This window comes from Doryrhamphus excisus, linkage group LG12 (assembly GCF_037039965.1).
Source record: "Doryrhamphus excisus strain RoL-2023G ecotype Guam linkage group LG12, RoL_Dexc_Guam_v1.1, whole genome shotgun sequence".
In the NCBI taxonomy this organism is placed as follows: Eukaryota; Metazoa; Chordata; class Actinopteri; order Syngnathiformes; family Syngnathidae; genus Doryrhamphus; species Doryrhamphus excisus.
The window spans coordinates 8178220-8203993 of NC_136368.1; the positions used below are offsets into that span (position 1 = coordinate 8178220).

Genomic DNA, 25774 nt, shown 5'->3' on the forward strand with positions numbered 1-25774 from the left:
AGTGAGCAATGTATTTTGTACCAGCCCACATAAAAATGTTCTGCGTTTCTGCAGTGTTTGCTCAGTTTACTTTAAACAGCTTAAGAGACCAGGGTATCAACCAGTCTAAAACAACAGCAGCCCCGTGTTTTGCTGTTTGTTTTTCAAACCACCATTTTTCAAGAAATCATTAATCTACAGCTTGGTTTCGGATCCTCGCTTAATAAGGCAAATAGTGATTTGACCGCCTTCAAAGCATATCGCACACTCCCGCGCTGAGACATCAAATTGTTGCCTCATCTTTTTATTACAGAGCCAAAACGATGACACAATCCACTGCATTCTCATTGTTGCACAATGCACATTATCCTCGACTATTTCTCATTCTTGGCTGCTATGAGTGTCTTGTTCATGGCAATCATGAACAATCATGGCCCGCCAGTTGATTTCTATGTATTTCAACTTTTAAACATTGAAACTGGCAACATGACTTGCAAGAAAAAAAAACAACAATGCTGTAAAATTAAATGACATAGTTTGATGTGGTCTGGTGTTTAAAGTGCTCCTGAAAAAAGGGACATGAGAACATACAGCTGATTGTATAACACTTTTACAGATAAAATTAGACAAATTATTCAAGGAAAATTACAGGCATAGAGTAGTGTGTGTGTGTGTGTGTGTGTGTGTGTGTGTGTGTGTGTGTGTGTGTGTGTGTGTGTGTGGTAAATATATGTTCTGACCCCCCCGGACAATTTTGTTAACTCAATATTTGCCCACCCCTGGCTTAGAGCATAGAAAACCTGTTTATGACTTTTTTAATGAGGTTTTTAACATTATTAGAAAAATTGTTTTGCTTTCCGTGTTTCTATTCTATTCTACTATTTCCGTGTCTCTTTGTAATGCATGCATGCAAAGTATACAACAATGTAATCTAGCCCCGGGGATACATTGCGGTCCTGTTGAAAACACTATCCCTGATAGCAAGGAAACTTTTAGTAAAGGAATTTGGGCATTATTTGCCACTAACTAGACGAAATGTCTTAACTTTTACTGACTTTTTCTGGACAGTTGTCACATGCAGAAATTTTTTCCGCAGCGATAAGTGTTCATGTCTCTGCATAGTCATGCAACTTTACTGAACGGTGGAAAGACAGAATGAGAGAATGTGCCACCTTGTCTCACGCCTGCCCTCCTGCTGACCTTATTTTGCGGTGTGTGTGTGTGTGTGTGTGTGTGTGCGTGCGTGTGTGTGTGACACCAGCAGTCAAAACAAAGATCTTTGACTGCTGCTTCCATCCCCCAAGGACAACACTAGCCGCGCACACGTGCAGTGACGGTGTGCAAGGAGAAGGAGTCATGAAAGCGTTACCTGGCTAACCTTTGGCTTTACACAATGAGATGTGTGTCGTTGTCACATTGATAAGCTGGAGGGTGTTTTCCTTCCTCTTGAAAGCACATTACATTGACGTAAATGCATTGTGACAAAGACAATGCCGCCAGGCCTCCTGGTCTCTTGTGACCTTTTTTCTCTCTTTTTTGTGTTCTTTGTCTAATGTTTTTTTTTCTGAATGGATGTATTCTACTTGACTGCATACAGGAGCAGTATTGAGTACATGTACTGAAAAAGTGTCTTCTCTCTTTCCTGTTTTTTTCTCTTGTCTTGCTGCTTCTCTGTAACTGACAGGTCTCCCGAAGGCATGGACGGCCAGCCTCCAGCTCTTCCCCCCAAGCAGCTGAGCAGGAAGACCTTGAGCCAGATCATCCAGGCCCACTCGCAGCAGAGTCTCCTGGACAACCACCTCAATGAGATGTACGATGTTCCTGCCAACACTGACAAGACCACGGTCAGTATGGGAATCCAAGATACAAAGCATTATAATACAATCTGCTAATGATGACGGGGATCTGGTCAGTCAACAATGGCTTTAGTAGACAAAAAACGTGTTACTGTTGGCCGCGATCATGCCACAAGAACATCAGCAAATGGAGCTCGAAGAACAGTGAATGTACAGTCGCTGTTTCCACACATGCAGCACCACACACACACAAATGCTCAGCCTGGCGCCTTCACGGCTTCACAGACAACTGGACAACGCAGATCTCTCAACATCGCACATAATGTAACTTCTGGGTGCCGATATCATCATTTTTTTTTTTGTGTCCCGTCCAGCCATTGGGGCAGATAGTATTGTTGAACTCAATGCCCTTACATGCTAAACAGATTTGCTCTGTGTCAGGAAAGGTGTAAGCTACAACTTCCCTGTACTATGAAGGTTTATTTGCTGTTATTTGATGGTTTTGTTATGCGCATTTGGAGGGACCGGACCTGAGCAAAAAGAAACACAGAAAAGAAGAAGAGAAGCTGGGGTGGGGGTGGAGGGTGGTGGGGAGACAGTAGAGAGAGAGACAAAAACAGCAGCAACAACAAGTCCCATAACAACAACAGTGACAAACAGGACTGCATCAGTTAAATGTCAATGATGGCTAAGGGTCACAATGGAGATGATATCACTGAAATGAAACAGTCAAATTTACCGATCGCAACAATTATAATAACAGTAACAATGAAGACATGAACCGTGATAGTAAACAGAATTACAGTCATACAGTTACAGTAATTAAAATCTCACTGCTTGACATCATTATTACTGTAATAATAGCATACCAATAGCATATAGACATCAGGGATAAGATGGTAGATTGTGTAGAGAAGCAACCAGGCCCCGAGCCCAGGGAGACACGGACCGCCAAGGGATAGCACCCCAGACTCCCCTTGACCACGGCGCACCACCGCATACTTCAGGCCACTAGCAGCATGGACCCCACTGCCCACTTAAAAATAGGCCTGCGCCAAAGGGCTGACCTATGTGTGGTGTATGTGTGTGTATGTATCATGTGGAATAATTAAAAATTGACGTAAGCTGAGCAATGGTGGGTCCCATGCCTGCCCAGTTCCCCCCCCCAGAACGGAGTGTCTAAGGTGCGGTTAAAATTGAAGGGTGACCAAGCCAGAGGAATGCCGAGGACAAAGGTGCATCCATAAGGAAACCCCTCACCCCCGGCACAACCAATTGCAGATCACCCCCCAAGGTCCTTACATGTATGTGGTGGTGCAGTGCAGCAGGGAGGACCGGGGCCCACACACGCCTACCCCGCACTACCGACCAACCAAGCGGGGGCGATATCATCATTATTAACGAGCCCCTTTCTACAGGCAAATATAACATTGTAGCAACTCTGAAGTTTTGTGTATTAAGTAGTGTTTTGCGTGACCCTGAACGCAGGTAGCTACACTGGTAGCTACATTTGCTGAAAACATTAAAGCACAGACATGTCCAATAGATGAATCAGGCTGGTATCAGGACCCCATACAGATGCTGAATCATATCTCTATTAATTGCTTGTTTCACTCGTTCTTTCAGCTAAACGGGGTTGTCCCTCATGATAATCTGGTCTTGATCAAAATGAGACCTGATGAACATGGACGCTTTGGCTTCAACGTAAAGGTAACGTTTACTGTCCTATGTTCAATGCCTCATTTTAAACCTGGTGTTATTTGTTATGGCATATCTGATAGCATTTTTGCCTTTATCTAGAGACTTTGGTGTTGTTAAAAAGGATTGTTTGAATGTCTGTTTCCAGGGTGGAGCTGACCAGAAGATGCCAATCATTGTGTCCAGAGTTGCTCCTGGAACATCAGTAAGTAAACACTTGCAATGAGGATTTTCAAATGATAGGCATATGCCGATAATGGCTTGATAATGATAATCATAATGACCCCTTTTTTCCCCGCATTATTAAATAATTGCCTATATTTTGTTGGGCCCCTGGCGCAGGCAGGGACCTTTTTTAAATTTGTCCTAACTGTGATTGATATCAGAGTCGGTAGCATAAAACCCTGATAAGAGCATCTCGAGTTTTTGCATTTGATAAATTGTTTCATTGTTTGACCTGTATTCACCTCTGTCTGTGTCAGGCTGACCTGTGTGTACCCCGCCTGAATGAGGGCGACCAGGTCGTCCTAATCAATGGGCGCGATATCTCTGACCACACCCATGACCAGGTTGTAATGTTCATCAAGGCCAGCTGTGAGAGCCACTCTGGAGAACTTATCCTGTTGGTGCGACCAAACGGTGAGATGTTTGCAGCAGCAGCAACAGTAGCTGCAGCATCTGCATGGAAATGCTTTGCTTTGTTTGCACTTGCTGTATTTTTCTCAAAGCTTGCATTATCACTTGGAACTAGGACTTCGACTAAGGATTTTCATAGTCAAATCTGATATGATGAATAGCAAATGTTTTTTTTTCTTTTGTTTCTTACGAGCAGCACTTAATATTAATCCCGACAAACATCTAATTTGGGACTTTTTGCACCTCAAAGAAACAGGCTAAAACGCCCAGATAAACCAATAAGCACGGTAGGTACCTTCATTTATTTAGTGATACAGAAAGCAAGACAAAACTAAACCGAAACACAGTCACTGTTAGCACACATCAGATAAGTGCATACAGAATATGAACGTCATGCCGAAACTCTGTTAGCAGCCTCATTTCTTGCATTAAAATTCATATTCGGGTTATAACATGAAGTTGGCCCAACAGGCTTAAATCATATGCTGTTGGTCATTGTACTGTCATCTGTAAGAGGTTTCACTTACAGGGGTTATTTTTAACCTTTGCAAAATTTTTAAAAAATTTACTAATTCTTTAGTAGCCATTATGAGCTACATAAGTCAGTCATGTTGAAAATCTGCTCGCAATTGATACAACCCATAAAAATGCTGCAAATCAGCAAAGTACTGTAAATATAAAATGAAAGGACACAAAATGGTGCGTGCTCACAGACGGTGTCGCTCACTACATTGCAAAAGAAATGCAATAAAATGAAATTTCGATTCCGCTTATCCTCATTGGGGTTGCAGGGTTATGCTCACTTCCACTGAGAGGCGGGGTACACCCTGGACTGGTCACAGGCTCTGTGCAGATTTTCAGTCGTGTTCAGACATCCTTGCATCTTGAAACCTTGCTGTATGAAAGCCTGTTCTTCCACCAGCCTCAGGGAGTATTTAGTGATGAGTCATTGAAATTCATGGTGCTAAGTGGGTCAAAAGGGGATTTACACATCCAGTGTCACATCAAAGCAAATACATGAATTCTTAAATGTGTTGATGGCCTCCTGTTCTGATGGCTTTCATTACAAACCACCTTGATGCCGATGTCGTTCCAAGATCAGATGACTATTTCCTCTTTGTTATGAATGCCCTCTGCCCTCGCTGCTTGATCTCGAGGTCTTGAATGTACTATCTTTCCATCCAGCCATCTATGATGTGGTGGAGGAGAAGGTGGACTCTGAACCAGATTTCCAGTACATCCCAGAAAAGTCCCCTCAGGACCCCACTCAACTAGACCAGCATGCTTTGAGGGACTCTATGGTTGTCCTAAAGGAAGGTCTGAGCAGTGGAGCCATACTGGCCCAGTTTGATGTGAGTTTCACCCACCCAAATGAATGCAAATCGTGTTGCGCATATAAATGACAGTCTTTGTCAATCCCCGTGTTGCATGTATTCTTTTCTTACAGCAACTGTACAGGAAGCGGCCAGGGATGACCATGCTGTGTGCCAAATTACCTCAGAACATTTCCAAAAATCGCTACAGAGACATCTCCCCTTGTATGTGATTTTACACACATCTTTTGAGAGTGCAAGACTATAAAGTGTTTGATCCTGTTTATCTTTATTTATTATGTATGACACTCAATGTTGTCGTCATTCAATGTAATCTCTTGGTCTCATTTTTTGTCGCGTCTCTCTCTTTCTCTCTCTCTCTTTCCTCAAGATGATGCCACACGGGTCATTCTGAAAAGCACAGATGACTACATCAATGCAAATTACATCAACGTGAGTTGAATGAAAAATCTAAATTTTTCATTCCTTTCATTTGTTGGAATGAAGTTAGCTGTCATTTGATACGTGGATATGGGAAAACCTAAGCCACGTTTTATTGTGTGTTGTAGTTTTTGCCAATGCTCATTTTTCCCCTCAATACCGTTCAATCAATACAGTTTATATTGGAACATAGTAGCGTTCCGCATGCTGGAAATGCAGGAGTCTCACACCCAGATGAAAACATTTTGAGGTAGAAATGTGTCGGGAAGACCCCTCATTCATTTCTTCTTTCTGCAGATGGAGATTCCTGCCTCCAGTCTCATCAACCGCTACATAGCTTGCCAGGGCCCTTTGCCCAACACCTGTCCTGACTTCTGGCAAATGACCTGGGAGCAGGGATCATCGATGGTGGTCATGCTGACGACACAGGTCGAGAGGGGACGGGTATGTCAAGGATTTTTCATAGATTGAAAAAAAATATGATATTATAATTACATAATACAGTGAAACCTTGGTTAACATGCACCCTGGTTAGTGTCTTTTTCTGTGAATATCAGAAATTTCCGCCCGTCTACAATGTCATCAGCGGTTGACTCTCAAAAATATTAATTCATATAGATGACAAATGACGTGACGTGATTGTTGTTGTGAGTGTTCCCAAAGACACGATGTGGCAGCGAGATAGAACACGGACACCAGCTTCCATCTTCATTTTCAGTATAATTCAATAGTTTCTTAATCAAAAAGCTGGCAATTGAGACTTTTTTCTGGCTCCATTTTGGGTAAATGACGTGAGAAAATTGAATGCAAGAAATAACTAAAGAAGAAAAGTGGTTTCTGTGTCTGCTGTGTCTCATTGCCACATGTCTCTTTGTGCAAAAGTAACCTTAAATGTTTAATTCATTCTTTATATGCATTTTCATACACTGTAAAACTATAAAAAATGTGTTTTGTTTTTACATTTTTGGCTTTTTGTAAAGGATGAATTGGATTTACATAAAAATTGATTCAACATCCTTTTTTCTTGCAAAACATCACAGGCTACCATTGGCTGCAACTACACCAAAACAACATCAGCAAACTGTCTGTTCTGCATGCAGCCGTTGCCCACTCACACATACACATAGTCAGCACTCATGTCATGTTCACAGGCAGTTAAGAATCGCAAAACCCTTAACTGCCAGGTCGCTACATTATCTTTGAGCATGTTAAAGGATCTGCTCCTATGAAATTGACAGTTATACATAGTAACTAAGCAGCATAGTGTTTTTTGTTTGCTGTTTTCATTGTTTTAATTAATTATTGCTTACATATTGAATGCATGTTGAATGCAAATTGAGGAAAGCTTGTCTATCAAAAGAGATGACAAAATTTTTGAAAATGTGTTGAAGTGCACTAAGTCTTTAACTCGGACTAAATACACTTGTCTCTCTCTTTGCGTTTCGTATTAGCTATTGTTATGTTATATGTTGGGGTTATTTATCCATGAGTCTTATGTAACAATCACCAGCAAAAATAAAGCTATTACATAACATCAATCTTTACATGTCTGTCGCACTCAACTCAGGAACTGGGGAATTGTGAGCGGGGCTGAGCATCATCACCGCTGAGCAGAGGCTCCCTTTAATACCATTGCAATTAAGTAGCGGACATATGTGTTTGTTCCAGGTGAAGTGCCACCAGTACTGGCCCGGCCCAGACAGCACTGCCTCCTACGGAGACTTCACTGTCACGTGCCACAACGAGGAGGGCAACTCTGCCTTCCTGGTCCGGGAAATGAGCCTCATGCACTTAGAGGTGAGCGGGATGTTTTGTGCGAGGCATTTGCAATAGGACGTGTTAGGCTACGTCAGAAAGGAAATGCATTGTCCGGCACGAGCGACTGCACAGGACCTCATCAAGAATGAGCAGCTGAGGATCCAGAGGAGGTGTGTTGTCATAGTGACCAGTGTGGGCTGTTCTTTTTCTGGCTCCCGCATGTGGACCATGTATTGAAATCCGGTTACCATGACAACCCAACCACCTTAGTCAGTCGGATTCTTGTAAAAGAGAACAAAAAGCATAGCAAGAGAAAACTGAAGAGAAGGAAACACAAGTGGGAAGATGAAAAGCAGGAAGGGAAACAACAAGTTTGCTTGGTTTGATGTTTACAGTCATGGCGGTCATTTTACATTCTTCTAAATTAAAGACTGTAGTCGGAATAGACTCAACAATAATCACAGAGTTCTTTTTTCTCTGTGCGTCTATGTTTTCATGTTTAGATGTGCCTCACGCTGACCCATCCTTGTTTTGCCTTGTGTGCGCATCTGTTTGTTGTCCCTTTGACCTCCCTTATTGTTTTCTTCTATCATTCCTGAACCTTTGTGCAGCATCGTTGCTATAGGAACCATGTTGCCATGATAAGGAACTTGATGGCGTTCAGTGTAATCTGCTGTAGGCCCTACGCGGTTGATGTTTTCTATTTCTATTGAACACACAAAGAGCTGCTTGTGGGGAGTTTTAAAGCAGCACTTGGCATCTCATGTGACATGCTGCTTTGGGGGGGGAATTAGCTATGTTGATCAAATAGCATCTTAGTTTATTATCCATGCTAATTACAGACATCAGTGCCGTGTTTTCCGAACTATAAGTGCTCTTTAGTATACGTGGCATCAAGTCAAAACTTAGACCCTGTTTTGTTTGTGTGCACATTCAGAGTGAGCAGCAGAGAGAGCTAACCCAGATCCAGTACGTGGCGTGGCCCGACCACGGAGTTCCTGATGACTCCACCGACTTCTTGGACTTTGTGGCTCTGGTGCGGAGCAAAAGGACCGGGCAAGACCAGCCAATGGTTGTACACTGCAGGTATATTGTAACTCTTTTATTCACCTACAGCTTAACAACACACAATTTATCTTTTTTCTTTTCTTACTTTTAACTATTGTTCTCCCCAATTTAACTTTGTCTTTCAAGCGCAAGGAAAAAAACTATTATATTAAAATAAAAAACAATAGTTATAGGGGACTAAGATTCAACTTTTACAGTCAGTACAGTTAATTTAATGGTAAATAAAAATCATTTAGTATACAGAGTACTTACTGTTGAATAATGCACAAGAGGGCTCTTTCTACCTGAAACTATAAATAGAGGAGTTGTGTACAGATTTATGGTCATATTTCAATGAATAATTGTGCCAACTTTTTGGTGACTTTTTTTGAATTTGTTTGCACTTCTTGATTAAGAACTGTTGATATATATTTCAAATTGTGTAAAATAACTCTTATAACTTATAATGAAATTATCATATAATTAAAACAACAATATAGCATATAATTTTTACCCTTGGCCATCTCTGTGTGGAGTTTGCATGTTCTCCCCGTGCATGCGTGGGTTTTCTCCGGGTATTCCGGTTTCCTCCCACATTCCAAAAACTTAAAAGGTTAATTGGCCACTCCAAATTGTCCATAGATATGAATGTGGGTGGGAATGGTTGTTTGTCTATATGTGCCCATTGGGATTGGTGTACCCCGCCTCTGGCCCCAAGACAGCTGGGATAGGCTCCAGCACCCCCGCGACCCTCGTGAGGATAAGCGGTAGAAAATGAATGAATATAGCATACAATATGACATTATACAGTATATCATATTATATATATATATATATATATATATATATATAATTTTGTAAAAAAATTCTATAGTTCCAAAAAGAAAAAGATACCAAATGATTTAGTGGCGCTTAAGAATATTTGCGGCCTTGTTGTGCGAACTGATGTGGTCATTTGTCTTTCTCGACATTGGCTGTCAATCTACAAAAAAAAGAAAATGAATAGGTGCAGTTAGTTGTTTGCTGCGGTAGAATCCATGGTAATACTGCCATTTTTGAAAAGCTTACATTGTCAGTCATTGAAGTCACTGTGTTGCACATTTTAAGCTGTGTAAGTAGACCGTGGTGATGTTGCTGTTGTCTGCTTAGTGGTACTGATGAAGGTAATAATACTACTACATGGCATTATAGACTTATTTTTCATAGAAATGAGCGCTGAGGGGCTCAAAATGATATTTTGAAAAAAAATTCAAATCAAGGCACTTCAGGACTTGATGAATTGCTGATGTAAGTGGTTTGCACTGTACCAATATTCTCATCATATTCACGTGTAACTACATGCACCAAATGATAGAAACATTGTCAGATGTTGCTCTCAACATTATTGTCTGCCCCCCAGTGCTGGCATTGGTCGGACCGGGGTTCTGATCACCATGGAAACAGCGTTATGTCTGATGGAGTGTGGCCAGCCAGTATGCCCCCTTGACATTGTGAGGACCATGAGAGATCAGAGAGCCATGATGATCCAGACACCCGTACGTAGATCCACTTGCTTCTTTTCATACTCACTCTCACCTGTCAGCCAACTTCTCTTGCCTTTGTCTTTGTCTTGGTCAGAGTCAGTACCGCTTTGTGTGTGAGGCCATCCTGAAGGTCTATGAGGAGGGTCTGGTCAGACCGCTGACGCCCGCCGCCGTTTACCATCTCCGAGAGAAGGCGGAGTGCGACAGAGAGGAGGACAAGAAAGAAATGGGAGACGACACAACGGAGGACGGGGAGGTGGCTGTGGTGGAACTGTTGGAAGGAGGTCTGGATGAGGAGGAAGACGACGATGACGAGGAGGTGGAGGTGCTCGACGTGGGGGAAGTGACTGAGGAGGAAGTGGAGGAGCCAAGCGTGGCGAGTGCCACCAGCGCTACGAGCGTGAACAGCGACACCAGCGTGAATCCCGATCCCGATCCTGATCCTGACCCATGACATTTTAGGGGAGCCAGTAAGAGGTCAATGTGGCAGGAGGAGAGCGGAGGAGGAGGAGAGAACAAACGCACTGTTGCACTTTATAACACAAACGGAACAAACAAAAATGGACAAACGGGAAGGCTGGCTTTTCAAAGAGGCAATCCAGCTGTGCTGCGTAGGTACCATTTGAGGATGTTGTCTTCAATACGGATGCGGAATTGCTGTTGTGCCATAAGTACGAACGGGAAGGGCTGTCCCATGGATGGAAAGCTTCCCCCCCAACCCTGCCCCCTTCTGAGCGAGTCTGCCAGACAGACCTGCCTTTTTTTAGTGTCCTTTTAGCTGATAAAGAGAGAAACCTTATCTTTTGTTCCTCGGGAAGAGTATTTATTGTCTTTTAGTTTGTGTCATACCCTGTCCACTGAACAAAATATGTTTGTACGAGTCTAGAACTTCATGCTTATCCCCCACACCCTTTTTTTTTTAAGTAGTATAATTTCTCTTAACTGCGTCGGTAATTCTTTTGCTTTAATTTATTGTGTTGGTCTTTCGCAGCGTTCCTGTCAACGTTTCAAAGACTATTTAGACTCTCAAGTTCTGCTCTTTGTGTTTTTGCAGCTGACAGACGTCATCAGTGTGCAGTGAAGAACAAAGCAGGTTTACGGTCGTCGAGGTGTGTGCTCACCGGGCTCCCTTTTTCGCATCAAATCAAAGTAAACAATGCCCACCGACTACTGAACACAAGTCAACTAGGGAGGTGTTGTCTTCACGAGTGTCTTCAAGCTTCCTCCTGTAGTGCTGAAGTGCCCTTGAGCTAGCCCAATCGCTTCCACCCAGAAGAATAACCTTTGGCACGGCCATCTAGATATGACTTTTATCGGTAGAGGAAAAATGTGTCATACTGCAAATTCTTCAGCTTTTCATTTTTAAAGCATCCTTGTAGGCTTCACGTATTTTTGGTGACTTGGAACCAGCAGCCCAAACCACATGCGACTCCTTAATTATCTTTATATGAGCTGGGAGAGTGGCACTCCAATGATGTCATGGTACTTGCTTTACAGCGAGTGGGGGTGACCTCCCCATAAGTTACCAATATTGCAGATACCCATATCAATCCGATATGATAGTCATACACGCTTTTATTTTGTTGTGTGGAATGATCTCTTTTTTTTATGAATGGAATGATTTTGTAGTTTTGGCATAGAAAACCGCTTTACCATCTTTAAATAGGTCTGGTAACATTATTAGAACCATCTGGACATGAAATAACACCCATATCGTCACCTTTAAACTCGCATAATCAGACAAAAGCAGTCGATGGCGCACAGGAAGTGACGTTGGGGGTTCAGAGTTGAGTTTTAATCTCTTCTGGGCTATGGCCACAATAATAACCCATGTTGGTATTATTATTATTATTATTATTATTGTGCCAGTTGTGAGATCATTTAAACCTGCAATACAAATACAACCGTTGTTCAAGTCTGTTTCTTCAGTGGTTGTGTCACCGAACAATTACACAGAATACTACATGCACAAGTTGGTGGTCTTAACAGCTTATACTGTAGTTGTATATTAGTTCATTTAGCTGTTTTTATGTTTGAAAATGATTCATAATGGCAAAAAATACTTATCGTTTGTTTAAATGTGTTTTTTTTTTTCATAATTTAGGTCGTAGTTGCTAATTATAGTTTGAAACGCAAGAGTTAGGCAGCGTTGTTCGAACTGTCATTTAGACTGTAGTCGGCAGCACTAGCCATGAGAAAACGCTCACATTTCCCACACTTAGTGGATGTCTCAGACAGCGATATCGAACTGATGTCCCATACCAATAATAATGCATTGTCTTTTCATATTAGTTAACAACAAAAACATGCTACTGTTGTCCTGTTCATAGCTGTATGTTATGTCATGTTTCATTATTTCATATTCGTCACTTTGATGACTAGATTTGAACTGTTCACTGAAACCTAGGCCTTTTGTGTGAAATTTCAGGATGAATCTCGACTTCAGCGCACTTTTTTTTGCCTAAATTTAGCACTTTCCAGCATAAAAATTGCTAAAAATAAACTAATGTTAAAACATTCAAAAATGTTGTGTCATATGGATTTGTACTGTAGTACTCAGCACTGGCCACTAGGTGTAATGTTAAGTAATGTTACTGTGAGACACACAACCAACAGTCTACTGCAGGTTTGAATCATCTACAGGCACAATAATGCCGGACATGGATCGCTGTTGTGGCCATAACCCAAGCTAAAACTCCGGACCCCCGACGTTGCTTCCTGTCCCTGCACCCCCAGCACCAGAACACATTTACATCACTCAAGAGTATGGGTCTTATTTATGTCTTAAAGGTTTCATTTACTCTTATTATGTCTGCTATATTGGGTAATACAAGTGTAAATGTGACTATAGGGGTGTTATTTCGTGGCCAGAGGGCTCTAATATTGTTATATTGTTACATACTCAGCTAGGAGACCAGGGTTCAATTCCACCCTCTGCCATCTCTGTATGGAGTTTGCATGTTCTCCCCATGCATGCGTGGGTTTTCTCCGGGTACTCCGGTTTCCTCCCCCATTCTAAAAACATGCTAGGTTAATTGGCCACTCCAAATTGTCCATAGGTATGAATGTGGATGGGAATGGTTGTTTGTCTATATGTGCCCTGTGATTGGCTGGCCACCAGTCCAGGGTGTACCCTGCCTCTCGCCCGAAGACAGCTGGGATAGGCTCCAGCACCCCCCCTCGACCCTTGTGAATATAAGCGGTAGAAAATGAATGAATGAATATTTAGAAAGTCGTAAACAGGTTTTCTATGCTATTAAACTTTTAAATGATTTTATTTATAAGTGATGCTACTTTGCGGAAATCCATTTATCACGGTTCAAGTCTGGAACCAATTAGCCGTAATACAGTACAGTGCATACGGACTAGTTTATATGCAATATTGCACAAAAAATGAGGCATAGAGAAACCGATTGTGTTGCATTTTAGGTTGATCATGAAATTTCACACGGCTCTCTCTTAAGGTGTTGTGAGTAGTGTTTGTTTTTAATCTTCCGTTTCCCCTAACCTCTCCTTCTTGTCCCATTTGATATATTTCGAGCTGTCTGTTTTACGCCTGCTTGTCCGTCAACTGGAATGATCATTAGTGCCATAAACCACCTCTGACCTAGTCCCGTTCCATGTCTTATGAACTTTTCCCTCGCATACATTTTTTTGGTCTCTCCTGGAAAAACTGGCTCCAATGCACATGTTTCAAACTGTGATCGTCCCGCTTTTTTTTTTTTAAATGCGTTCTATTAAGAAGAACCTGGTACTTTATTATTTACACCCCCTGTCAGTGACATCAGCACAGGCACATCTTACCCATCATTCTCCTTGTCTTCCTCACATTAAACCACTCATTGGGACGGTGGTACCGTACATTTGTATTGACAGTACACCCTTTTTCTTTGCAGCAGTTCCTCGGATTTAATTGTCTTATTTCAGGACAGGAGATCAGCAGGAAAAAAAAATCAAAATAAAAACATGTCCCCTGCAATGAGCTGTATACAGTAGATGTTTTGTTCTTGACACATTTAAGGTACTGATCTAGAGGGGTTCTACAATGGCCAAGGCTTGCTTTATTTAGCTGTATTTTTGCAAAGATGACAACTTGTAGAAAAGGGCAGCACTTTGTAAAATGCTGAGTGGCAGGTCGTGCTACTGATTTTTTGTTTCATCTAATTTGGATTTTTTTTTTTAATAAGACACGTAAGGTTTAAAAGATAACATCTAACTACACAGTGCCACTTGTTCATTTTGTGTACATAATGCTAGACCATGTAAATACAATGTTGTATAATAAAAAATCTTTAAAATAAAAGGGAAAATCCATTGTGAGCAGAAGTATTTTGTTGTTTTCCTCTGGAAGATTCAAATGTTACACGAATGGTGTGTACTTTGAGACTGCTATTTCATTTTTGGTTGTTTCTTTGGTTTGATATGACACAGTATACTGGCAAGTATATATATTATAAAACACAAAACCATTTTTTTCCTTCTATTTCTTTGGTTAAGCTCTTTCTGTGTCGTAAAAAACAACAAAAAAACATGTTTGTCCTCGGTTTTGCTTGTTTCTTGCTGGACTCGTGGTTTTACTGGTGCTTTGGACATGTCTATAAGCTTGATTGTGAACAATTAAAGCTTGTCTGTCAAAGTATGGCGATGTCGCGTCAGGTCACCTTGCTTTTCCACACTGCAAAAGTGAGGTTGGGCAATGATAGGATAAAGGAAACAAGGAGGAAATATTGCATCATCATACGTACACCTATGAGTGAGTACTGGGAACAAAACCAGACACTTCTCAATACATGGACGCTAATCATTTGAATCCATGAAACTATGCCCTCTAGTGGCGGCTGGGATTGTGTACTCATGAAAGGCCTTGTCAGTACTATAATCTTGATTATTTACAGAAATATAACCGCCTATTCATGCAAAACCATACACACAGTGGGAGAGAGAAAATGCGTTTTTGTCAAGCAACAACCTTTTGGTACAGTATTACTTGTATAACTAGTACCAGTAAAAACGGTGTGTAGTTTGACAGCCTTTTTGGTTTTAGGATTATAATCATTGTAATAAAATGATGACTATAGAGGAACGTCATAAAAAAGTATCAATAGCATTCCCAACGACTTGTAGGTGCAATAGGTTTTATTGGACTCCCATGTGAAGTCTTTAAATGATCCACAAGAGGGCGCTTGTGATTATATAAAAGCCCCACTGTAATGCACATTTAGTATGATTGAATATTTTTTAAATTATATCTAACGAAAGAACGGTCCACATAATTGAATATCAGCAATTGTCCTATTATTTATGCATTACATAAAATAAAAATAAAGGTAAGGAATGTTTTTTCTATATCGATTAGAAACAACACAAGCACAAATCTGACCGAATGCCCAAGGTAGAAAGAATGTAAGGCTAAAATCTATGAATGAACTAATTTGTTCTTTAAAAAAAAGCAGTGTGTCACTTTAAAAATGCTAATCACGTTGTTGTTTGGGGTTTATCCTGACGTCACTTCCGGGGAAAGCTTTTGCCTCCTACTTTTTGTTGGGACCCGTGGAGAGAAGATCTCCCGCAGGGGCCGTAAAGCGGAATAAAATAGGAACGAGGTCGTTCAACAAAATGTTCCAGCTTGCTGTTTGGACATGTAAAACGCAAGCAGGCGTGCTTCCCCGGCGAATTTAGCTGAAGAGTTTTGGTAAGTATCTCTCTCTTCACTCGGACCTTCCCCAACCCACATTTGGCATTTGCCGAGCAAGTGGATGTTCGGTCCAGCCGAGGCGGCGCTTGTTTTCCTGTAGCAGACTGCCGTGTTACCGTCTGACTTCAAAACGGTGTAATACTCCGGCGTAGCTTGTACTTGAAATCGAGCGCGCACCTGTTGCTCAGCTTTCCACAGGTAATTTTAGGCCCCATCCCGAGCTAAGTGAGCCCAATAGCAGCATTAATGTTTGGTAGTTTTGGCGTGGAATCAATTCATTCATGTGACCGTTGACCTTATTAATAAAAAAAATACATTTGTTTGATTTTTTTGATGTATCTCTTCTAACGTACAAAATCACCACGTCTTTTGAATACATTTCGTTAAATTGAGAATTGTCATATAAGGAGAAGGCTAATCAATTATTAAGTAGATAATTGTGATCTTGATTGATACTAACATGGAATCTAATTACTAAACGTCAACGATTCTACTAGACATCCCCAAACTAACCCTGTTATGTTACATTTTATATTTGACATAAGGACACAAGGACGCTGCGCTGTCCTTGGCATGACAGTCATCCTCCTCCCAATGTGAGTCTTCAGGCCCTGCTGAGTTGGCCCTGCTGCCTGAGCCAGCGAGGCGTGCTATCATATCACTTTTTGGTAGTAGTGTATTAGCTGGCGGCAGAAGTAGTTGCAATTCACAATTAAAAAGGAGAGAAGAGAGTGGTGAGAGAGGGTTGATGCAGCATTTGCACCCTCGGGAACTAACTAATACAGCATGCATACAGTAGTATGCAGGAATATAAGTACCGATGGAAGTAATCCATTTGTGATATCTTACCTCATCCAGGTCATAGTGCGAGCCTCCCTCACTCCGAACATGCTGAGTTTCCTGCGCAGGACACTGGGGCGACGCTCCATCCGCAAGCACGCAGAAAAAGCTCGGTTACGAGAGGCCCAGCGTGCCACAACACACATCCCAGCCGCTGGGGATGCAAAGTCCATCATTACTTGCCGTGTGTCCTTGTTGGACGGGACCGATGTCAGCGTTGACCTGCCGGTAAGGAAATGCCTCATGTTGTCACAAGCTTTACTGTATTGACACACATTGGAGACATAGTGTTTAACACAGGGGTCGAACCTGTGTCTGCTCTTGCACCTCCAAAGAAATCTACTACGCTTGCAAAGCTGACTATAAGCGTTGTTTGGTCGGTTGTCTGTTGTAACAGACGGATCAGTTCCTGCTGCAATAACGCTCTTCTCTCTTTAATTGCCATTGATTGCTCGTGAACAAGCTAAATTGTTGAGAGTTGACTAGTGTTTTGGCAGAGAATTGCACATCATACGCTCAACGGGTAATGTCGGTTTGTCTACGTCGACATTGTGTAGTGCTGTTAAGTTCCTCTCTCTCACGAGCAGCAGATTTCTGGTTACATCAAAATAAATAAAAACAAACAAAGAAAGTCAGGAGGGGCAAGAGGAAAGGACCGAAGATTGCTTCTTTTTTTCGTGTTAGACTTCTCCACTGTTTTTCAGCCCCCTTTATGCAATGCACACATATTATAATATTTTTATTAATAATATTTTCTAAAAACTATACAAAAGGGCCTTGTGATTGGCTGGCCACCAGTCCAGGGTGTACCCCGCCTCTCGCCCGAAGACAGCCCAGTGACCCTCGTGAGGATAAGCGGTAGAAAATGAAAGAATGAATGTGAAAAGGAGGTGAAGAAGCGTGTGCAGGCAGGATGGAACGGGTGGAGAAAAGTGTCAGGTGTGATGTGTGATGGAAGAGTTACAGCTAAAATGAAAGGAAAGGTATACAAAACTGTGGTGAGACCAGCCATGTTGTTTGGTCTCGAGACAGTAGAACTGAGGAAAAGACAGGAAGCAGAACTGGAGGTAGCAGAGATGAGGATGCTGAGGTTCTCATTGGGAGTGACCAGGATGGATAGGATCAGGAAGGAGTACATCAGAGGGACATTACATGTTAGAGGCCTTGGAGATAAAGTCAGTTATCGGCCAGACTGAGATGGTTGGGACATGTCCAGAGGAGAGATAGTGAATATATTGGTAGAAGGATGCTGCCAGGTAGGAGGCATAGAGGAAGACCAAATACAGGTAAGGGCCAGAAAATTAGAATATTTTCATAAACTTGATTTATTTCAGTCATTGTGTTCAAAAGGTATAACTTTTACATTATATTTAATCATTGCACACAGACTGATGCATTTCAAATGTTTATTTCTTTAATTTTGATGATTATAGGTGGCAACAAATGAAAATCTGAAATTCCGTGGGTCAGAAAATTAGAATATTACCTAAGGCCAATACAAAAAAAGGATTTTTAGAAATGTTGGCCAACTGAAAAGTATGAACGTGAAAAATATGAGAATGTACAGTACTCAATACTTGGTTGGAGCTCCTTTTGCCTCAATGACTGCATTAATGCGGCATGGCATGGAGTCGATCAGTTTCTGGCACTGCTCAGGTGTTATGAGAGCCCAGGTTGCTTTGATAGTGGCCTTCAGCTCTTCTGCATTTTTGGGTCTGGCATTCTGCATCTTCCTCTTAACAATATCCCACAGATTTTCGATGGGGCTAAGGTCAGGCGAGTTGGCTGGCCAATTGAGAACAGAAATATCATGGTCCTTAAACCAGGCACTGGTAGATTTGGCGCTGTGTGCAGGCGCCAAGTCCTGTTGGAACGTAAAATCCCCATCTCCATAAAGCAGGTCAGCAGCAGGAAGCATGAAGTGCTCTAAAACTTGCTGGTAGACGGCTGCGTTGACCTTGGATCTCAGGAAACAGAGTGGACCGACACCAGCAGATGACATGGCACCCCAAACCATCACCGACGAGGTCCCAGAGTCTGGAGGAAGAGAGGAGAGGCACAGGATCCACGTTGCTTGAAGTCTAGTGTGAAGTTTCCACCATCAGTGATGGTTTGGGGTGCCATGTCATCTGCTGGTGTCGGTCCACTCTGTTTCCTGAGATCCAAGGTCAACGCAGCCGTCTACCAGCAAGTTTTAGAGCACTTCATGCTTCCTGCTGCTGACCTGCTTTATGGAGATGTGGATTTTACGTTCCAACAGGACTTGGCGCCTGCACACAGCGCCAAATCTACCAGTGCCTGGTTTAAGGACCATGATATTTCTGTTCTCAATTGGCCAGCCAACTCGCCTGACCTTAGCCCCATCGAAAATCTGTGGGATATTGTTAAGAGGAAGATGCAGAATGCCAGACCCAAAAATGCAGAAGAGCTGAAGGCCACTATCAAAGCAACCTGGGCTCTCATAACACCTGAGCAGTGCCAGAAACTGATCGACTCCATGCCACGCCGCATTAATGCAGTCATTGAGGCAAAAGGAGCTCCAACCAAGTATTGAGTACTGTACATTCTCATATTTTTCACGTTCATACTTTTCAGTTGGCCAACATTTCTAAAAATCCTTTTTTTGTATTGGCCTTAGGTAATATTCTAATTTTCTGACCCACGGAATTTCAGATTTTCATTTGTTGCCACCTATAATCATCAAAATTAAAGAAATAAACATTTGAAATGCATCAGTCTGTGTGCAATGATTAAATATAATGTAAAAGTTATACCTTTTGAACACAATGACTGAAATAAATCAAGTTTATGAAAATATTCTAATTTTCTGGCCCTTACCTGTAGTAGGTTTATGGATGTTGTGAATTGGTCTTAGAAACAGTGGTTTTCATCATTAATTTATAAAAAAAAATAAAACTGAATCCCACGAAAACCAGTTCCAATCTGAAATTATATAAATCTGTTTCAGACACCCAAAATACGAACAAAAATATTTTTTTATAGCAAATTATTATAGTTGTACATGCAGATACAAGTACTTATAAATGACCAAGGGATGGAATTTATCCGGACTTCCCATGCATCCTGGCAAGATGGGATTCAAGAGTGTTTTATGAATGTGCTGGCACTCACAACATTGGCCCCATGTAGGTTTATTTTGCAGTTGTCCTCAACAACAAATTATATGAATGGTGAGTCAGCAACACATAGGGTGCTTTGCTTGGGAAATTAATTTCACAGAACGATGCAGCACATGTCAAACAGACTAGTTTGTTACGTGCAATATTGTATAAAAACAGACAACATTTTGCCAGCATTTTTAACAAAAAAAATGAACAGGGTTTGACGATACCCGGTGTCTTGTGAGGTACATTGAGGTCTCGCATGACATAGCGGTTTGAACTGGAAATCTTTAGCGAAATCTCAAATCAAGGCCTCAATTATTTAAAACTATATAAAAACTATTTTTTTCACGCACACCCTGTTTTGAAATAGTATTGAGAATCTATAAAAATTTATCTGTACAAACCACTGCATGAGTTGCTGGCACTAGCATCGTTTCTGACCTGCCAACCATCATGACATTTTTAGAATGGCCCCACCCCTCAACGGGTTTGGGAGGTGGGGCCATTTGAGAAGCTTCTACTGTACTTGGATATCAAGCCTGGCATTGCTTTTTCCTGTCAGACCTCTTCCAGGGTCTGGTATGGCTCCCTTTGTGGGATTTCTGTATAAAGGTTGTTGGAAGCTACACGAGTAACACTGTTGTTGTGTCAGTAGCACAGCCTCCTTAAGCTTATTCACATGTGGGCGTGTACAGTTGAGTTGCTGATCACCTGTAATTCCATGATCCTCTCTGGACAACATGCTTAACCACATGACGGCGTCACATGACGAGCAGCACATCACCAAGTAGACATACAGCATGCTTCACTCCTGACTCCGCCTTGTTTCCTCTTTTTTCCCCTATGAATTCATACCAAATCTTCCTTCCGCATGCCTCTTGCATGGTACACTGGTTGCTACCTTTGACCTATATCATTGGAAGGGGAGGAGGAAAAATAATAATATAAAATAATTGAAGCATGTAGCCTTCAGTCACTGTATTAAAGTAGTAATGATTATTAATAGTGTTGCTTTTCTTTTCTGTGTTCGGGGCATTCAGGTCAATGTTTCCTTTTAAATGCGGTTGTTTTGTGAAGCCCTGAGGCAAGGCTAACTTTGTTTATTTGTAGCCGTAATGGCATATATAACATGCTAACATTGTCTACTACATTAAGTATCCTTTCAGTATTACAGTGTTTCTTTCTCATGCATGTTGTATCAGGTGCCACAACAAATGCGTAAATTTGATGCATATTGTTCACCCTTGCTTTTAAACACATTATTATGGGACTGCTTGTGAATGCCACATGTCCATACAGTAAATGGCGGTATGCATCGCAACTCCGCTTCTTAACACACCTCATAGCTGCCAGACAATAAAAAGACATAGCAGGACATTGCCAAAATTGCCACTGCATTGTTACACATATTCGGGAAGACCTTTCCAGATTTTGCCAGCATAAAACTGAAACCGAGCCTTGCTGTGTTTAGTGCTGACTCTGGCTATCCGCCTCAGAGCCTGAGATGGTTTATGTGGCTCTACCATGTCAGAGATGTACTTTGGCTCAACTCTATGAAAGACTTGTACACAGACTGAACTGTTTTAAATTCTATTCTCTGAGTGACAGGAAGCCAGTACAGAGGTCCTATTTCCTGGTTCTAGTCGGGGCTCGAGCAGCAGCATTCTGCATCCACTGCAGCTGTTTAACATTGCTACAACTAGATCAGTCTAGCTTGCAAGAGACAAAGGCATGGATTTGTCTCTCTAAATCTCTCTTGATTTTGAATCCCTTGATTTTGGCCATGTTTTAGGAGGTAAAAAGCTGCTGATGTTATTGAATTAATGTGGCTCTTAAAGTTAAAGTCTGAGTCCATTATTAACCCTAGATTTCTAACCTGATGGTTAGGTTTTAGAGAGATTCTCAGGGCAATAGTTTATCTTTGTTTCGTGACAAAAGACGATTTCAGCTTTTGCTGGAGAAAGTACTTTAGCATCCACACACCGGTCTGGATGATGCAGTGACAGAGTAAATCTGCAGGCCCGTGTTCACCTGCCGTCACTGACACACAGATCTGAGTGTCGCTTCTAGCGATTTTTTTTCTGGGGGATTTGGAAACTTTCCATAATTGCTGCTGCCCTCAAAGTGCTCCCAGGCGGCTCAGTCTTGTTTGTGACATTAATTGCAGTTCTATTTTTTTGCTGTATTGTTACTCTCTTCTACAGTTTTATAAAACAAGGACATCTTTTTGCACACCACCACAAAAACATTGCAGTCCCGTGGAAAACAGTACTTTAGGATGCTCCTACTGTGTGTTGTACAGCCCTCTGCAAAGTTAAATATACATATTTAGTAATTACTTAATACCCTGAAATGTGAGTTTGAAAATCTAGGTGGCGTTGTACTAAGACACGCAATAATGCATGTTAATTAGGGATTAACCCCGGAACCCGAGGGGTGGCCTACACCCAGGACGACAGGGCACCAGTCAATGACTGGTTACACACAGACAAACAACCATTCACACTCACATTCACACCTATGAACAATGTCGAGTCGCCAATGAACCTAACATGGTTTTGGACTGTGGGAATCAACCCATCCAAGCACAGAGAGAGGTCTGAGTCAACACAGATTAGAACCAGGAACCTTCTTCATGCTAAGCAACGCTGTTTGACATTGAGACAACATTTAAACAAACTGTTTAAACAACAGAAGAAAAGTGACAACGGTAACGGCAGCCTCTTCACATTCAAAGCCAAAACATTTATTTTATTGTAAATTTTTTGAGTGGTTAGCGCGCAGACCAGGGTTAGGGTTAGGGTTAGGGCCAGGGTTCAATTCCACCCTCGGCCATCTCTGTGTGGAGTTTGCATGTTCTCCCCGTGCATGCGTGGGTTTTCTCCGGGTACTCCGTTTTCCTCCCACATTCCAAAAACATGCTAGGTTAATTGTTGGCGGCTCCAAATTGTCCATAGGTAGGAATGTGAGTGTGAATGGTTGTTTGTCTATACATATGTGCCCTGTGGCGACCAGTCCAGGGTGTACCCCGCCTCTCGCCCCAAGACAGCTTAGGCTCCAGCACCCACGTGAGGAAAAAGCGGTAGAAAATGAATGAATGCTTCACTAGTTACAGTATTTGTGCTGTCTATCAAACATTTGCAGTATTTCTTGAAATGCTGGCTATTCAAGAGCTGCATTTCTTTTGCAGTGTTTTTCTGTAAACGTATACCACTTTGCGCTATTCCATTGACCAAACGTCTCAGTGAGTGTTGACTGTCAGAACGAGGGCTGTACATCTCGATGTGTCGTTGTTTGAGGTGTTGCCTTTTATGTCGCTCCTAGTTTCACATAAATTTGGCATAATGTCTCGTTTGTATTGATGGGCTCCCCTTCCTCATTATTAATATTCCCTGTGGCATTTGGCTTTGCCGGCATCTTTTTCCCTCCTAATTTGTACTACTTTACCTTGCATTGCTCCTCACGAGGCGCCACTATTTTGCTGTGTGTATGCAGCCCCGCATTCCACACAGAGACAAATCAAATGTATGACTGATAAGAGGTCTCACTCTGTTCAACGTTGTTCGACTACAACTCAGTTCTAATGGCTTGTCTGGTATTTATTTTTTCTGCATATAGCATTTTCACTATTATTCTATTGGATTTAAAGCAGAAAGAGTACTCTGATTAGTGCAGCCCTGCTGGACTAATATTAACTACAAATATTAACATGCTCTTTGACAGAATATACTGTCTATGCAGATGTCTGTTAAGTTGTAACTCTATGACTGACACATGTTTTTTTATGATTTCTGGCAATTGGAGTGCATTGAGTAAATTGAACAGGAACTTGAAGCATTGTAACAAAACTTTGCACACAAGCTCTCATATACACACACACACACATACAATGAGTCCTTTGTACTCTCTTCTCTCGCTCTCCCAGGGTACCGTTGGGGTGCTCTATGCCTCCTCAGCTATGCCAACTAGCATGGGGCCAGTCCCCTTGAGCTGCACACTAAGTGCGTGTGCGTTTGCGTGTCTGTGTGCGTGTCAGTGCATGAGCAAACTGACAGGTTATGTCCTGAACTCGCTTCCTCCACTTTTGTTCGTTGATAGTATCCGTATTAAGTCTTAATGGTGAGAGAGCCACTATCAGCTGAAACTTGAAACATTGTGTCTTATATGCACATGATGAGATTCGGAAATAGTCATTTATTGGATGCAGATGACTTGCATTTGTACATTCGGGGGTTAGGGTAATGGGCTAATGTGGTTATTTGAAGTTGGTATTAAGTGATAACACGGGTGGATATTTTAAAAGATTATGCACAGTTCATGTTTTCCCCAGACAGGAGAATATGGTGTATAATAATGGAATAGCCAGCAAGTCAGGTGACCACATGATGTGACCAGCTTGACTGCTTCCCTCGGCTCATGCGTCTCCAGGGCCACTTAACCCCCTCCCCCATTACCATGGCAACTCTGTCGTTGAGGTTTGGAAGACGTGTGTGTGTGTGTGTGTGTGTGTGTCCATGTGAGGGAGAGATCTTCCAGTCCCAGGCTGAGCACAGGCAGTAACTGGTACAGAATTCTTGGAAAAGGCAACTCCTGTTCAGATGAGTTGGATTATTTTCTTCTACCTATATTCAGTGAATCACGTCACCATAAAATAAAATATAATAACTGGGTCACCTGGGGGGGGAAAGGTGGATTTCAGACACTGCTTTATGTCATACATACATTTCCATGATGTTGCTTGTTTACAGCATATTTGTGTCACAATAACAAGGTCATTCTGCACTCCAATGTCAAACATCTCTTCCTGTGTGTTCTTGTGCACCCTCCAAATCAGAAAAAAGCTAAAGGTGAGGAGCTGTTTGACCAGATCATGTACCATCATGACATAGTAGAGAAAGACTACTTTGGACTGCGCTTCATGGACTCAGCACAAGTTCCGGTAAGGATGGCCAGACCGGCCTACGCAATGAACAGTACAGCTTCTAGTTGAATCGTTGTGTTGAGAGGATATGGTTTGCTCAATTTCACATCTCCATCAGAAATGACTCATCTCTTTGTGGTCAGCCACAAATCGATTTGGCACTCATAAGCACATTACACATTTGACACTCATAAACACATTACAGTGGGACAGTCTGTTTAACTTCTTAACCCACCTCATACACACCTGATCTGCCAGTAAATAAGAAGATGTAGCAGGAGTGATCAGTGTTGCAATATTGTCGCTATATTTAGCGAGTAATCACACCTCTTTTGATTCTCTCTTTCAAAAACACAACTATTGACAGATCTAGTGGAGAAGAAGAACATGGCAGTGGATTTATGAACCTGGCAGTGTTGGAGAAAGATTTGTACAAGTTTCTCTTATGGGTCTCGCAGTATAAAACTGTGGTGCATTCAACAAACAAAGAACAAAGTACAAAATGCATGACGGACACCAGTATCAATGAAGCTAAAGACATAAAAATGTTAAAAGTGGACTTCTAGCAGAGACTGACATGAACACACATATGCTCTTCTCAATGAGGAGCGGCTGCTGCTGTGGGCTCTCCTCGCATCTCAAAGCACTCAAACGTGGCTTTCGGGTTTGACAGTAACAGAAGACTTCTAACCATATTGGATATATAGTCCCTGCGCGTCACTTACAATTACATGGAAATGTGTCATGGTCAATTACGCAAATGTAACTAAGACATTACTTTTTTCTTCACTTTTGTTAAGTATGTTGTTTATTGTGTAAATCTGGTCAATCTAGTCAGATTCCAAATGCAGAATCATTGTGTCATTAATCAATGTCGTAGCTGGTTAGTGTACTATTTAACGACGTTGGGACAGTGTTTGGGACCTTCGGCGTCAAGGCTAAAGGGATTGGTTCTGGATCTCTTGTCAGCCAGTGCTCGGGCACACACCGTTATAAGTCAGC

The 25774-nt window shown here is 41.8% G+C and overlaps 2 protein-coding genes across 7 annotated transcripts in view; both read left to right on the plus strand.

Annotated features, from left to right (window-relative positions):
• ptpn4a (protein tyrosine phosphatase non-receptor type 4a) overlaps positions 1-13911 on the plus strand; it is a 69885-nt gene extending 55974 nt beyond the window's left edge. For 2 of the 3 annotated variants that reach the window (XM_058081462.2, XM_058081461.2), the window contains exons 16-27: positions 1664-1823; positions 3402-3485; positions 3622-3678; positions 3956-4112; positions 5295-5461; positions 5557-5647; positions 5814-5875; positions 6161-6307; positions 7532-7660; positions 8559-8707; positions 10068-10203; positions 10286-13911. In XM_058081462.2, the coding sequence (XP_057937445.2) occupies positions 1664-1823; positions 3402-3485; positions 3622-3678; positions 3956-4112; positions 5295-5461; positions 5557-5647; positions 5814-5875; positions 6161-6307; positions 7532-7660; positions 8559-8707; positions 10068-10203; positions 10286-10645 (1699 nt within the window). In that variant the 3' untranslated portion in view covers positions 10646-13911. The remainder of the gene's footprint in view (positions 1-1663; positions 1824-3401; positions 3486-3621; positions 3679-3955; positions 4113-5294; positions 5462-5556; positions 5648-5813; positions 5876-6160; positions 6308-7531; positions 7661-8558; positions 8708-10067; positions 10204-10285) is intronic. The other variant, XR_009131609.2, reaches the window with a different exon arrangement.
• A 1784-nt stretch (positions 13912-15695) lies between these two features.
• The window catches only part of epb41l5 (erythrocyte membrane protein band 4.1 like 5), a 37042-nt gene continuing 26963 nt past the window's right edge, over positions 15696-25774 (plus strand). For all 4 annotated transcript variants that reach the window (XM_058081692.2, XM_058081695.2, XM_058081693.2 and 1 more), the window contains exons 1-3: positions 15696-15883; positions 16745-16954; positions 24686-24790. In XM_058081692.2, the coding sequence (XP_057937675.2) occupies positions 16775-16954; positions 24686-24790 (285 nt within the window). In that variant the 5' untranslated portion in view covers positions 15696-15883; positions 16745-16774. The remainder of the gene's footprint in view (positions 15884-16744; positions 16955-24685; positions 24791-25774) is intronic.